Raw genomic sequence first — 13295 nt, 5'->3', positions numbered from 1 at the left:
AATTCTTTTTGAGGACATGTTTTCATTACTGGATCATACAGTAAGTGTACATAGTTGACCCTCCAGCTGCATGGATACACTTATATGTGGATTTCTTTCACTAAATATGTACCAGAGTGCTACACGATCCATGGTTGGTTGAATCCACGGATACAGAACTGTAGATATGGAGGGCCAACTGTTATATGTGGATTTTCCACTGCACTCAGGGGTCAGGGGTAGGGATGTTGGGAGTCAATGCTTCTAACCTCCGCTTTGTTCAAGAGTCACCCGTACTTTATTAGAAACTGCCAAAATGTTTTCTTAGTGGTTATACCTTGTTATATTCTGACCAGCGATTTATGAGTTCATATCCTCCCCAACACTAGGTACTGTCAGTCTTTTTCATTTTGGTCATTCTAATGGGTGTATATTAATATTAATATTGGTAAATATAAATGTGTTAATATGAAAATTAAGTATCAAAATATTTTAATATTGAGTGTTCCAATCCATGAACATGGTATAGCTCACAGTTTATTTAGGTCGTCTTCATTTTTCTCAGCAGTATATAGGTCTTATGTGTATTTTTGTTCAAATCATCCCTAAGTATTTCATGCTTTTTTGTACTGTAAGTGACATTTACACATTTTTATTTTCCTATATTTCATTATAGCATATAGAAATTTATATTTGCCTTTTGTATTTTGACCTTATATCATGCAACCTTGCACATTTATTTGTTCTAACGCCTTATTTGTAGATTCCTTAGGATTTTCTACATATATGAGCTAGTCTTCTACAAATACAGTTTTACTTATTTCTTTACAATCTTTATGCCTTTCACTTCTTTTCCTTCTCCTTACTTTTGAGTTCTCATTTTGATCTAGGTGGCTCTTTGTTCGTATTTCTTGTTTGTTAGTGATAGTAATGGTAACTATTTATTAAGACTTACAATGTGCCAAATACTGTGCTAGACCCTCTGCATATCATATATGTTTTTTATTTTATTTTTTATTGAAGTCTAGTCAGTTGCAGCATGTCAATCTCTGGTGTACACCATAATGTCCCAGTCATACATATATTTACATATATTCATTTTCATATTCTTTTTCATTAAAGGTTATTACAAAATATTGAATATAGTTCCCTGCACTATACAGAAGAAATTTGTTTTTTATCTATTTTTATATATAGTAGTTAATATTTGCAAATCTCGAACTCCCAAATTTATCCCTCCCCCCCGCTTCCCCCCGGTAACTGTAAGATTGTTTACTATGTCTGTGGGTCTGTTTCTATTTTATAAATGAGTTGTATATCATATTTTACAAAATTCTTGTTGTATATCTGTGGAATAGGTATTATCACTTCCATTCAGTGACCAGGGATACTGAGGCTTAGAGAGACATGTGATTTGCCAAGGTCACTTGGCACTTGATACATGATGGAGCCAAGATTTGAACCCAAGAGTGTTTGGCTTTGAAGCCTGTGGGGTTTTTTTTTTTTTTCACTATGGCCAGAGAGTAGACCTGGCCCTTTAAGGATACAGCTGCTGGTTTCGGATTAGATGCTTAAGGACAGCTCTCTCCCAGAATCCCATGTATGGAGCGATGGGAAAACAGACTCTTAGAAAAATGTCACGCTCCTGGCTGCCCTTTCTGAACTGCCGTGGTTCCAGCCGGCCACAGTTATTTCACTCTTGGAGTGTTGGCAGAAGGAGTTAAGCAGAATCCCCATCTGGCTCTTGGTGCCTTTCCCTGTGTGGTGACTACCTCATCCAGCCCCTGCTGGGAGGGGGTGTCATGGGGATCTTGAGCTGTACTCATAAACAGGCCCTGGGTGCCTGAGTCAGAGCGGCCTTGGGGAGAAGTGCACTCGGCCTCTCAGGATCCCATTTCAGTCGTCTGCCAAAGACTGAGTGTCACCACATTGTGAGGCTGCTCCCAGCACCGCTGCTGTCTCTGACCCTTTGGGGCCAGCTCCGCTTTGAGAGCTGTGGCTGGAAAGGCAGGAGTGGGGAGACTTGGCAGCCCAGTGACACCAGTGCCCCTTGCAAGGAATTGGATGGGATTGTGGAGCGGAGGTGGCGCCTGCAGAGCCTGGATCTCCCGGCTAGGGGCCTCTGGACACAGCTTTTTTTTTAATTGATTCTAGACAGCTCTTTTATGGATCAGTTCTCCTGGGCTTCTGACCAGCCCTTCTTAACAAGGCTTTGCTGCAGGCCCCAAAAGAACTGTCCCAGTCAGCAGGTTAGTGCTTTCTCCACAAGCAGTCACCTGGCACTAAACCAGATTACTCAGTGGCACTCTTTACCCCAACACACCCTGGTCTGAAATGACTAAAGTGAGTTGGCCGCCGGGATGGATGGGTGAGGGTCTGGGGTTGTGTGGGGAGGGGGTGGCGGGTAGGGAGGTAAGGCTAATCTTCGTTTTCCTGATTGTTGTCCGATTGCATCCCCCATCCTCGTGGTCACCCGCCCAGGTGCCTGTTGAGCACCACCCTGTCCACATACCGCCCGAGAGGCCCGCTGTCCATGGGCACATCTGTGTTGGCACGTGTGGTGTGTGTTTCCCAGCCCGAGGGAGTAGAAGGATGCTATACGCCTGCTGGCAGTGGAGTGAGCTCGTCTCTGCTTTTAGCATCCCTGCTGCTCTCCCCACCACTCGCCCACTTATTCGGGTTGTATCTAGATTCCAGTTTACCTTAATGATAACATTCACTTTTAAAGCACTGAAAAGCCAAGGCTTTCCCTGCCCCTTGGAAGTCAGCGAGTGAAAGAGTACACAGGGAGCAAAACATATGTGCCCCCGAAAATTAGGGTTGAAAGGGGGAAGGCTGGCAGCCCTGCAGCTTCTTCTCCATGGCCCTCTCCCTCCTGGCCTCAGAGAGTGGACTTCAAGTTCACTGCCTCCAGGACAGACCGGGGCCCTGGTAGTCAGTGGCACCAGCCTCTCCACGCACTGCTCTGTTGTTTAGATGATACTGTTGCGTTTCACAATCGCTGCCCGTTCCAACAGCCTGGACTTAGGGGACCTCTTTCTTCCTTTTTCCCCAGATGCTGTGCCTGTGACAGAGTCCCTGGGGTTTGTACATGTTGGGGAGGAGCCTTCCTTTCGGGGGTGACCACCTTCCTCTGGGCATGCCTGCAGTACTCTGGGCCCATGGACCTGAAGGAGAAGCATACGGTAGGCCACGGTCGGTTCCCTCATGGGTGTTGCCTGTGTGTCTCTGTTGGGCTCTCCCTACCTGTGTTTGCCTGGGAGGTCCTCATCTGGGGGCTTTACACCAAAAGTAAGGGAGGGGGCACGGCTCTGAGGCTTGGGATATGTAATTGTGATCCCTCTGAGAGATATTACTGCTCAGCTGGGACGCACAGGCTCAGGGAACTGTGACTCAAGGTCGAAGGGTGGACCAGTCAACATAGCCGCATGGGAGCTGGTTTCTGATTTGGTTTGGCTCGGAGCCAGTCTTCCACTCTTTGCCTAGGGCTGTGTAATTTCATTTGTTGGCTCTTTGCTAGGGCTCTTCCCCAACCTGCTGGGCCGTGTTGAGTACTGCTGGGCACCCTCTCTGTGGTTAGGGAAGAGCTACCTGGTCAGACTCCAAACACAGCTGTGGGATCAGCTGGGGGTGGGCATCCCAGATGTCCAGGTGTCCTCCCCAAGCCTGACGCAGGCACCCCGGCCTCCAGGTATGCCGTCTTTGCGCACAGGTAGATTTGTCATGGATCAGAGCATTCCTCTCCTGGGACGAGGATTGTCCTAGAGGAGAGGAGGTCCTTCCTCCTGGACTTCGGTCACACCTTCCTCATAGGCCCGTCTGTCTCTGATCTTCCATCACTCGGCTGTCAGGGAAAGCCATCCAAAATGCAGAGCTGAACCTTTGTTGCCCCTGCTTAAAAGTTATCACATTGCCTGCTGAAACCTTTAGTGTGGGGTACAGAGCCCTCCAGAATCCCACTCCTGCCCACCCACCCAGCGTCCCTAGCCTCCCCTGCCTCTGCCTTTACCGCTGTTAATTCTGAACACTTCAGAGTTTGGGCACACATTCCACATTTAGGCTGTCACCCTAAAATTCTCCCCACCCTTTTAAACTTTAAAAATTGTATTTAATTTTATTTTAAATTAAAAATTTTTTTAATTTAATTTTTTTTAATTTAATGGAAGTTCTGGGGATTGAACCCAGGACCTCATGCGTGCTAAGCATGTGTTCTATCACTGAGCTACACTCTCCTCCCTTATTTTTTGATTTTTAAAAAATTTTAAAGTTATTTTATTTTATAACATTTTTAAATTAAAAAAATTTTTTTAATTAATTTTTTTTTAAACTCACCCTTCTTCCTTCCAAACTCCTACTATTCTTTCTTCAAAATCCAATTTAGTTGGGGAGGGTATAGCTCAGTGGTATAGTATATGTCTAGCATGCACGAAGTTCTGGGTTCAATTCCCCCTACCTCTGTTTAAAAAAAATAAACAGATAAATAAACCTAAAATTACTTCCCCCCAATGAAAAATTTTTTTAATTTAAAAAGGAAACAAACAAATTAAAAGAAACCCAAAACAAACAAAAAAGACCCATAATTTTATCCAGATACAGCCTCCTTCACTCTCCAGAGTTGCTCCTTTCAGTATTCATAGCACCTCCACCATCATACTGCTCTGCTGTCTTGATATCACCTGTCTGTTTATCTCAGTGTTCTGGCTCCTAGCGTAGAACCTGGCATGTAGCAAGGGCTTAGTAAATATTTATTGACTTGAACTTATGGATAGTGATCTTCCTGCCAAAGAGATCTTGGGAGGTCTGGAGAAGGAGCTGTGGGTCCACACACTGGTGCCTGGCTGACTGCTGACGTGTTCAGCTCCAGGCTTCACGTGCCTCTGGATCAGCTGTGGAAGAGGCTCATGGACCTGAATTTGAAGCAGGTGTGTTTAGCCCACTGTTTACAGATGCCCCTGGCTGCTCTGCATGTGTCCATCCTAGCAGTGACTGGCACGCAGGGAAAGCCACCCTTGCCTCTCCTTTACCCTGGTGCAAGGCTGCTGCATACGGTTGCAAGGGCTGTGCACTACTCAATTCCAGGGAGCACCCCGGCTGAGGCTATGATGTTGTGCATATGGTGGCCTGCCTGGGTGAGGCTGACTGTCCCCAGAGTTGTTCTGTGGTTCCAGCCTATTGCTGAAACCCCCATTCCTAGTGAATTGAGGAAACAAAGTTCCGTGGTCCAGGGGGCTGGCTTCTTTCTCAAGAAGAACACTTGTGAGCCCAAGGTGGGTAACTCTCAGGGGACTTTTGTCCGGGAGGGTTTTTCTTTTTATTCTTTTTCTTTCTGAATAGACAAGTCCCGCTGTAGGAAGAGTCATCACCATCATCATGAGCCATCTTTATGGAATGCTTCCCTTGGGTTGATAGAACTCTAGGCACTGGGGGATGGCCTCTGGCTTGGAGAGGCTTACGGTGTAGTTGAGGAATTAATAGCACAAGCAGCTAAGCAACAGATATGATGGCATTGCTACCTGAAGTACCTTGCGTGTTGTGTAAATGGGTTTCTATAGTTGATCTCTGTGGCCTCCCACAGTCGAAGGCTTCTTGGAGACTAAGGAGTGGGAGAGCTGGTGTGGTGGTAGTGGATGGTAAGGTGGCCTGTCATCACCTTGCTACAGCCCAGGATCAGTTTGGCTGTTGCTGGTTGGTTTTTTGCACCTCATCCCCTTTCTCTTGTGACCTTTCCTCAGTGTCCCCTGCAGAGACTCTTCTCCCATCTCCAGTCCCCCAGCTCATGGTGGATATGCTGTGGCAATGATGGTCTGGGTTTCTCCTTCTCAGATGCAGAGCTCTGCCTCTCACTTGCTGAAGTGGGCAGTGTTGGAAGGGGGCAGGACGCCAGAGGGCTGCGCTGGGGGCCCCGTGGAGCACCTGGGTTAGACCCTACGCACTATTCTTCTAGGGCCTGGTGCACAGGAGGGAGTGTTTGTTTAGTTGTGCTGCCTGTAGAGCAGTGCCTTGGTAGAAAGCTAAAGGGGGAGTGTGACCTGGGACTGGGGCACTGGGGGACAGGAGTCTCTCCTTGGCAGTTTGCTGAGGCTACAGCCCGACCGCACAGGCAGCAGCCATCCTGAGCGGCTGGTTCGGAAGCTGGCCCCCCCTCCCCTGGCCTGCACCTCATAGAGACTTCCTGTCCTTAACCTCTGGACTGCCAGGGCCCCTCCTTCTCTGTTCCCATTCAGCTCTGGGTTTGGTGGGGCCCCACAGGGAGCTGTGCTAGAGAAGGGGGAGGGGAGAGGCTGGCTGGAACTCTGCTAGGCTCTTTCTTCCCTTCCCTGCAGATGAGATGGTGTCGTCTAGGAAACAGGGCCCTGGAGTAGTGTACTTGGGCTCCAGACTGCGCTCTGGTTTTTGGACCTGTTAGGCTGTTTCTGCTCCCTTGAGGTTTTCCAGCCATATCCTCAGGGTGGCCTGGATAGAGGCAGAGACATCTCCTGTCCACTTCCAGGGTCTTTTGCCCCCTGCATCACCCGGGAGGGTCCGTGCTGAGAGCTTCCTGTACGTCCAACTCGGGGTCCCAGAGTGATGCCCAGGCTCTGCTTGAAGCCCTGGGAGGTGCTGAGATGGGAGCCCTAGGTCACAGTCTTCCTCCTTCTTCCTGGGATGAGGCCTCATGTCTGCAGGCAGTGTCCTGGTCCCAGTAGTACTTCAGCAGGTGTGTCTCAATGCGCCTGGGTGGTTATTAGCAGCTGGCCGAGCTCTGCACTCTCAGATTAGTGGCTGTTGGGTCTTAGGTGTTGGGATCCCCAGGGGCCCTTCCTTTCAACTGGCTCTCCCCTCTCCTGCTGGATTCTCCTGCTGCTCTGCCCTCCTAGAAGTCACTGCTCCAGTTTTCTCAATTGCCAGTCCTTCCCCCTCCACGTAGGATGTGCTGCTATTAATAACTCCCAGGTCCCCTCTCCCCTCCTTCCTGCAGCTCTAACTGTGGGAAGAGCTATTGTTGGCATGGCTCTGCGCTGGGGGTCTCAGAGTGATCTGGGGGGCTCTTGTGGACGGCAGGCTCAGCAGAGTGGGGCTCTGAACCTTGCTCAGTGACTTGGGACCCAGGAAAGGGAGTCTGGGGAGAGAGGCAGGTACTCCTTTGAGACCAGCAGTTGCCCTCGGGGCTCCGGGGCAGCAGCCATTTCCCACACAGCTTCTTTTCCCCACCGTTGGCGTGTCCGTACCCCCTGGGCTGCACACCACACCCTATGGTGGCCTCCTCTGAGGAAGGGGCCAAGCCCCTGGACATCTGGCAGAACACCTCCAAACTTTCTCCTCTCAACCCCTCCCCCTCCCTCCCTCTGTCTTGCCCCTCCCTCCCTGCCTCCCCGTTGCAGCGCTGCTGCCTCCTCCTCCCTCCCTAAATCTGCAGCGTGACTGGAAGTAGGCTGAATTAATCAGCAGATTGAAGCTCCACTCTGCTGCCGCTGGGTTCTCTGCTGCAGGGGCTCCTCACTCACAGGCTCTCCAGCTCTCCCCTCTCCCCTCTCTGTCCCTGTCTTTCTCTGTCTCCAAGGGTGGTGTTGGAGGTTCTGTGGCTGCCTCGTTGTGGCCCAGGCGCTACCCCATGCTCTTTAAGCAGGCGGAGCTATGGATGGCCCATCAGGGCAAACGAAACAAAGTGAGTATGCCAACCCGGCTTGACCTGCCCATTCCAAATGCCTTGTTCCCCGCTTTGTGCCGGAGGCTTCGGGTTAACAGTTGGCATGAGTCTCAGAGATGGATGTTGAACCGGAGGCAGCTTGGATTACGAGGTAGCGAGGACCGTGGAAGGAGACTGGGAGTCGGGGCCAGACGACCAGTGTGCTACCTGCCAGCCAGGCTCCCGAGTCACCCAAAACAGGCCTGGGGCCCAGGTTTCCTAGTGGGGCATCCTGTCAAGGTGTGCTGGGACCTGGGTCTCCAACGCACAAGGCGTGGATGCCAGTCCCTCCTCAGGGCCAGGACGGGGGCTTTTCTTGCTAGACCGCGTGGGTCACTGAGACAGGAGCCACCAGGGCCGGGGCAATTTCTTCCTGGGTCTTGGAGGTGAGGAAGAAGATGGGTGAAAAAGCCAAGGTCAGCATGAGCCTGGAAGTGTGAGGAAGAGGAGGCTGCCTCTGCCTGAGGCTTTGAGTTGCCAGGTCTGCAGTCGATTTGTGTCCGGCCAGACCCAGAAGAGATTTATGGTGACTGCTCTAAAGGACCCTGGTGTGTCGTGGCCAAATCTCTGCTTCAGTTATTCAGACCCCAGGGAGTCCAGCTTTGGGTCCCCTCCCACCTGCACTGGCCAAGAAGGCTGTGACAGTGGGGACCTAGTGGTTATCTGCTGTTGTCAAGGCCAAAGGCGAAGACAGATTCATAATCTGTCTACCTGAGCCTGGGAGACCTTGATTCCACTTTCTCCCGAAATAGGTGGAGCAGCTGCTGTGCTGAGGGAACTTCTGAGGAGTCCTGAAAGGACAGGGGCTGGGGGCTTCTGGTTCTGGGCTGCCTGAGAAACCTGACCCAGGTGGCCCGGGTGACTCAGGTGGGTTGGCTCTTGAAGGCTCGTTAGACTGACCCAGATGCTCCAGGCCCTGAGGGCCTGGTCCTGTTCTGTAGCGGATTCCTTGCAGTTCTGACTTGACGGAGAGTTCTTTCACCACCTGTAGCTCCCCAATCCCCATGCCCTGCCCCTGTTCCCCTTTGATGATGGAACAGGAAGTCCAGGGCCTGAGGGGCATCTGCTGGTGGCCTCTCCTGAGCCCACACTTCCTAGAGCCTCTGGTTCCTTTGCTGGGTCCAGTTGAGCCTGAGCAGTTAACAGTGGGACGGGACTGTTTCTACCTGAAAAGCGTCAGTGTCAGGGGAGAGGCAGGGCCTCGCCTCCCCTCTGGTGTAGAAGCCGAGCTTAGCTATTGCTCCTCGCCTCAGGGACATCCCGGGGTGTGGGAGTTTCTGAGCATCTGGGAAGCAGGAAGAATCTCTTACTGCCTTTGGGTACTGAAGGCTGGGGCAGATTTTCCTCGCCCTTCTTGGCCCTGGTGGATGAGAAGAGCAGAACTCAGATGGCATGTGTTCGACTTCTTATTTCTCAAACCAACCCCATCCTCGCCTGGTCTCCCCACCATGTGGGGGTGCCCAGCCTCACTCCCTGCTGTGAGAAAGGCCGGCAGAGCCTGCTCACCAGTGAGCCCTTTCTGAATTTCCTTTGGAAAGTGTGAAGGTCTTTTCGCCATTTCCTGGGCGTCAGCTCTTACACCGCGTCGGGGAAGAGCCACAGCATGAGAGAAACAGTGATTTTACCCATAACCGGGACCCTCCTGCTGGAGACAGGGTGGAGAGTTGGCACTGGGCTCGGTGGGCAGCCGTGGCAGTTGGATAAGAGGGGTTGGGGGACTGTGGAGAGTCAGCTGGCCTGGAAGCCTGTGTCCTTGCCCCGGGGCCAGCCTGTGTGGGCAGGCACTTTCTTCGGGAGGCATATAATTACAGAATGGCTTATTTTTCCACTGCCATGCTGGCTTTAATCGCCAGTCTGGAGTTGGTGCTTCAAGCCAGACACAACATGCGGGGGCAGACACTCCGGCAGCTCTGCAGCCACCCTCCCGCCTCTGTGGGCCCTGCCCTGGGAGCACCTGCCACCCTCTGGCCCTTGCCTCCCACACCCGGAGAGGAGCAGAGTGCAGGTTCTAGAAAGCTGGAGGCAGGAGTGAAACAATTGCTGGGCAAGGGGACGAGGAGGTTGAGGGAGGCCATGCCTGGAAGAAGGCAGCAGATGCAGGGCGGCCACAGGGCAGGTGGAGGGCAGTTCCTGAGCATCCATGGTCCAAAGGCCAGGCCCGAGGAAGGACACCGCCCCAGCTCTCCATCTGCTCCGTTAGCCTTTCTCTGCCTTCATAAGCCTGGCACTCATTCCAGAGGGAGCAGTGTCCCAGGTGATCCTGCAGCCCCCTAGGACGCGTCGACCCTTCCCTTTTCTTGCCTGCACGCAGCCTTTCCCCCTTTGCAGGCCAGCCTTCCCCGCCTCCAGGAGGTTTGCTCACTTTATTGCTTCTGGAGGCCTGGCCTGTGCAAGTCCATCCTGAGAACTCCCACATCCCACGGCAGGGAGGGAGCTCAGAAGGTTGAGCCTGAGGGAGAAAGGGGCAGGGATCCAGCCTCCCAAACTGTCTTTTTCTTGGGCTCTTTTGGGAGGGGCAGGCCCTCTGGGCCACCCCCCTGGACACGAGAAGGCCTGTGGTCCCCCTGTCTTTCCCCTGCCTCCTTCCAGCCACTAGAGGCTTTCTTCTCTCGTGCCAGGAGTCGAGGAGGCAGAGGTCCAGACCTCGCCTTATGTGACATTCCTTTGTCCTGGACCGTGGCCTCTCAGGGAGGCCCCAGGATCCCTGCCAGAAGGAGATGAGCACTTTGGGGTATAGTGTTTACCCTTTCTGGGATGCTGGCTCCTTGGCTGGAGGGCCGTTTCTTCCTGAGCTGAAATAACCAGTTATCCCCTCTGGGAAGAAGCAGCTCTCATCCTCATAATCCCCCAAAGCCACCGTGGAGAGCGGGGATTTGGTGAGATTTAGGCAAGGGATCTGGGGAGTCTTTGGGCCTGGCCCGTCCTCATCCATCAGGCTGAGGGAGCTGGCGATGGGCCAGCATGGGGTGCTCCACTCAGGTGCATCTCACCGTGCCAGGTCTGCAGCCATGGGATGCTGCCCCCAGTCCGTCAACAGCTAGTCGTGGAGATGTGTGTCCAATGAGAGGCAAGGCTGCTGAGGAGGGGGCTGGATGTGGAGGCCGGCAGGGAGGAGGAAATCCAGAACCTGAGTGTGCAGAGCCAGGGCAGGACCCTGGGGAAGGCAGATGGACAGGAGATAGGAGAGAAGGGGGAGGGCCACGAGCCCAGGCGGCCAGGGTGACTCTGGCTCAGCGACCCTTGGTCAGGACTCAGTAGATAAGCCCTGGCCCTCTGTTGGTGCCCCAGGCCTAGGGCTTCGCTCCTCTTGCTCAGGAACTTCTCCTGGTGGAAGCCCACATAGGTGCCCTTCCAGTAGCCCCTGGGGAAGACTCACTCCTCCCCCAGGCACAGCCTTCCCTGTGGGCATTCTTCTACCCAGGTCCCCCGACAGGATCTGTGCATCAGATCCAACCCGGGCTGAGCCTCGCCTCCAAAAGTTTTGATTCAGTACATCTGGGGTGGGGCCTGGACATCCACATATGTAAAAGCTCCAGGTGTTTCTGTTACAAATCCTGGGTTGACAACCCTGATTAGGGTGTCATTGGGACCGGCAAAGCCACATGTACACTCCTTCCTTCCTTCATTCAGCAGGTATTCACTGAGCTGCTGCCCTGTGCCAGGCACTGTCTTAGCGGTTGGTGGGAGGGGTGTAGAGATGGAAGAATTCAGTACCTGTTTTCAAGGAATTGGCAGTCTGGCTGGAGAGCCAGACAAGTAAATCTATAATGACAGTCCTCCTCGATGCCGACTGGGGCCAGGTTGCCCGGGGTGCTGTTGGAATACAAGCCTCCCCCTGTAAATGCAGCCCTGGGTTTTGGGAAATTTTCCCAGAGCGGGCGATGCTTGAACTGAGTCTTGAAGGAGACGTAAGAGTTGTCTGGGGCAGGGAGTGTGTTCTCGGCTAGGAAAATACAGAAAACTATTTGCATGTGAGCTGGGGGAGCAGGGCACGTGCAGCAGGAGCAGCGGGAAAGGAGGCTGGAGAGGCTGGCAGATCCCAGGTCACGCTCAGGAGTCTGGGCTAGATTTTAAAGGTAACTGGGGTCAGCTGCACTCACTGGCTGGGGTGTGGCAGTTGGTTTGGAAAAGGTAGGGACTTGGGGGTTTGGAGGGAGCAGGAGGGGTTAGGGTAAGGGTAAGGGGCTGGGCTGCCTGGGTGAGGTGGTAACTGCAGGAAGGGTGCTGACTCTGGCGGGGAGGTCCAGGGGGCAATTTCGGGGTTTTGGACATATCAGCTTGTACGTACCTGTGAAGCAGCTGTGGGGCAGTTCAGTAAACAAGTCAGAATTCAGGGTAGTGGTTAGGCTAGAGGTACAATATAGGAGTTGTAAGCTTATCGGTGGTGGGTGAATCCACGTGGCCGACGTTGCCCTGGAAACGTACATGAAGTTTTCAAGAAGATATCGTAAGATGGACTGTGGGGTAGACGGACAGGAAAAAAACAGGAGAGAAGCCCAGGAGCATGGGATCTCAGCGGGAGTGGTCAGGCCGTGGGGTCACACGGGACAATGTGCCAGGAGCCACCCCCGTCCATCCACCACCCTCGGTGAGATGAGGGTGCAGTACAGTCGGTGCCGGTCCTTTTCTGGGAGCGGCTGTCTTGTTTCTGAGATCGTGTCCTTCCCAATGTTGTGGTGTCACAATAGCCTCCCTTTTATGAAATGGTGGTAACAGAAGTTGGTGGGGTTTTTCCTTAACGTTCTTACTAGGAACAAAGTAATGCTAGCATCTCTAGGTTAGTTTTTTTCTCCCCACTTAAACAATATGTATTTTCTGGCCCAGGAAATCTGAAAGATGGCAGCAGTAAGCTAAGTTGGGAGGCCAGTGGTGAGCATGGTCTGAGTGGGGCCGGAGGGTGCTGATGGCAGTGGGTTGAGAGTTGAGTGAGAGATGAGTTAGGAAACATTGAGTATAGAAAGTTTTGTTTCTGGTTTGGTCATAAACTTGGCTTTGAAGAGCAGAGGACTGTGTGCTCTAACGTCTTTTAAGTTGGTGGAGATTTGAGCATGCTCACGCCCAGAGGGACTGGGGCTAGTGGAGGCGGGGAGGGCAGGGATTCGGGAGGAGGGAGGAAGGTTCTAGGGGTGTGGGAGGGGAAGGCCCCATCGTGGCAGGGACCTGGGCCTCCGGGGAGATGCTGAGTACCTCCCGCTTGCCTCCAGGGCGAGCCACCCTTGGCCCTGGGCCTGTCCACCCGGAAGGCCCTCAGCATCCTGAAGGAGCAGCTGGAGGCCGTGCTAGAAGGACACCTGAAAGAGCGGAAGCAATGTCTCACGTGGAAGGTGAAGCATCGTCACAGGGAGCCCAGGGCCTAGTTAGGACGGAGAAGAGCTTGGGAGGCTCGTTCCTGGGTTCTGACTTGCCCTGTCACCCTGGGCAGTGCGACCTGTTTGAGGCATCACTAAAACTCAGAAGGACACCTGGGTTCCTTTCAGAGTGATGTCCTGACCCCAGCTGGGACCAAAGTGAGAAGACAAAGGTGGCCACGGGGCCTGGGTCGGGTGGGTGTGGGAGAAAGGTGGCCAGATTCTAGCAGGACGGAGGATCTCAGCTCCCCGCTCCCTCCTCGTCCCCCGGCCTCTCACTCCCCGGCCTCCTGCCCCCCCCC

At 52.9% G+C, this 13295-nt stretch overlaps 1 protein-coding gene across 6 annotated transcripts in view; it reads left to right on the top strand.

Moving 5' to 3' along the window:
* The first annotated feature begins 3140 nt into the window (after positions 1–3140).
* The window catches only part of TMEM94 (transmembrane protein 94), a 23882-nt gene continuing 13727 nt past the window's right edge, over positions 3141–13295 (top strand). For 5 of the 6 annotated variants that reach the window (XM_032456843.1, XM_032456842.1, XM_032456839.1 and 2 more), the window contains exons 1-2: positions 7556–7624; positions 12850–12969. In XM_032456843.1, the coding sequence (XP_032312734.1) occupies positions 7571–7624; positions 12850–12969 (174 nt within the window). In that variant the 5' untranslated portion in view covers positions 7556–7570. Of the gene's footprint in view, positions 3165–7555; positions 7625–12849; positions 12970–13295 lie in introns of those variants that run through there. The other variant, XM_032456841.1, reaches the window with a different exon arrangement.

Source organism: Camelus ferus, chromosome 16, assembly GCF_009834535.1.
Source record: "Camelus ferus isolate YT-003-E chromosome 16, BCGSAC_Cfer_1.0, whole genome shotgun sequence".
NCBI lineage: Eukaryota > Metazoa > Chordata > Mammalia > Artiodactyla > Camelidae > Camelus > Camelus ferus.
The sequence above is the reverse complement of the archived record's forward strand: the minus strand, read 5'-3'. Positions and strand labels throughout refer to the sequence as shown.